We start from the raw sequence: 979 nt of genomic DNA, 5'->3' as shown, positions 1-979 counted from the left end.
CGGGGGGGGCAAAATGTCGGGGCTGCTGTTGACACCCCTGGCCTCGCACGGGGTGACCAAGGGGAAGCTTTTCAACCGCGGTCCCTAGATGGGGAACCTTTTAGGAACCTTTTAGGAACCTTTTAGGGGAAGCTTTTCAACCGAGGCCGCCCCCGCGCCGAGGAGCTAGCCGCAGAGCCCCCCGAACTGGACGTGCAGGTTGGGCCCCCCGCACCCCCCCACGGGAGGCCCCCGCCCCCCCCCACCGCCCCCCCCACCGCCCCAACCGCAGGCCCTTAGGCTCCCCCCCCCCCCCCCTTTGGCACCCCCCCCCCCCCCCCCCTGGTGGCCCGTCAGGCGACCAAGAAGCTCAAGTCGCTCGACCCGAAGCAGCGGCAGGCGGTCGAGGTGCTCACCAAGGGCATCATCAACAAGCTGCTGCACGCGCCGATGACCTACCTCCGCTCGGACGATGCCGACGGGACAAAGGCGACCGTCGACCAGATCAACGCCCTCTTCCAGACGGGCGACCGCGCGGACGACAATCGCCGCGGCGGGCGGCGCTGAGTGTCTGGACTCTCCTCACATCGGCTCTACCCCCTCTTCTCTGCTCGCCGACCCACCGCGCCAATCCAACCCCCTACCCACCCTCCGACACACATGCTCCGACACATGCGATGCCCGACACATGCGCGGTGCGCGTTGTGCGTCAGGGCGACACTCGACTCGAGACACCGACGCCGGCGGGTGCCGAGGCCCTATCTTCTGTGCGAGGGTGTTTGTGTTTTTTGTAAGATGATTCTGCGATTGCGTTGTTGTGAGATGTGAGGAGTGAGCTCCGACAGACGAGAGACGACCAGAGACGCAGACTAGGTCCAGCCCTGGGTGGCGCAGATCTGACGTTTGACAATCGTCAGCTCCGTGTTTTTTTGGTCTTGCGGTACATCTCTCCGCTCGCCACCTCACGCTCCGCCGTCCGGCCATGGATGGTCCGATGGAG

General features: G+C 65.6%; 1 protein-coding gene across 1 annotated transcript in view; it reads left to right on the top strand.

Moving 5' to 3' along the window:
- EMIHUDRAFT_462917 (hypothetical protein) overlaps positions 1-793 on the top strand; it is a gene marked incomplete at its 5' end in the record, with an annotated part of 2,036 nt that extends 1,243 nt beyond the window's left edge. Inside the window, 2 exons of the mRNA XM_005782416.1 lie at positions 280-324; positions 379-793. Of these exons, the coding sequence (XP_005782473.1) occupies positions 280-324; positions 379-546 (213 nt within the window). The remainder of the gene's footprint in view (positions 1-279; positions 325-378) is intronic.
- Between the last annotated feature and the right edge of the window lie 186 nt (positions 794-979).

Source organism: Emiliania huxleyi (assembly GCF_000372725.1).
Source record: "Emiliania huxleyi CCMP1516 chromosome Unknown EMIHUscaffold_19, whole genome shotgun sequence".
Lineage (NCBI taxonomy): Eukaryota > Haptophyta > Isochrysidales > Noelaerhabdaceae > Emiliania > Emiliania huxleyi.
Note: the sequence above shows the minus strand (reverse complement) of the source record. Positions and strands in the feature narration are given on the sequence as shown.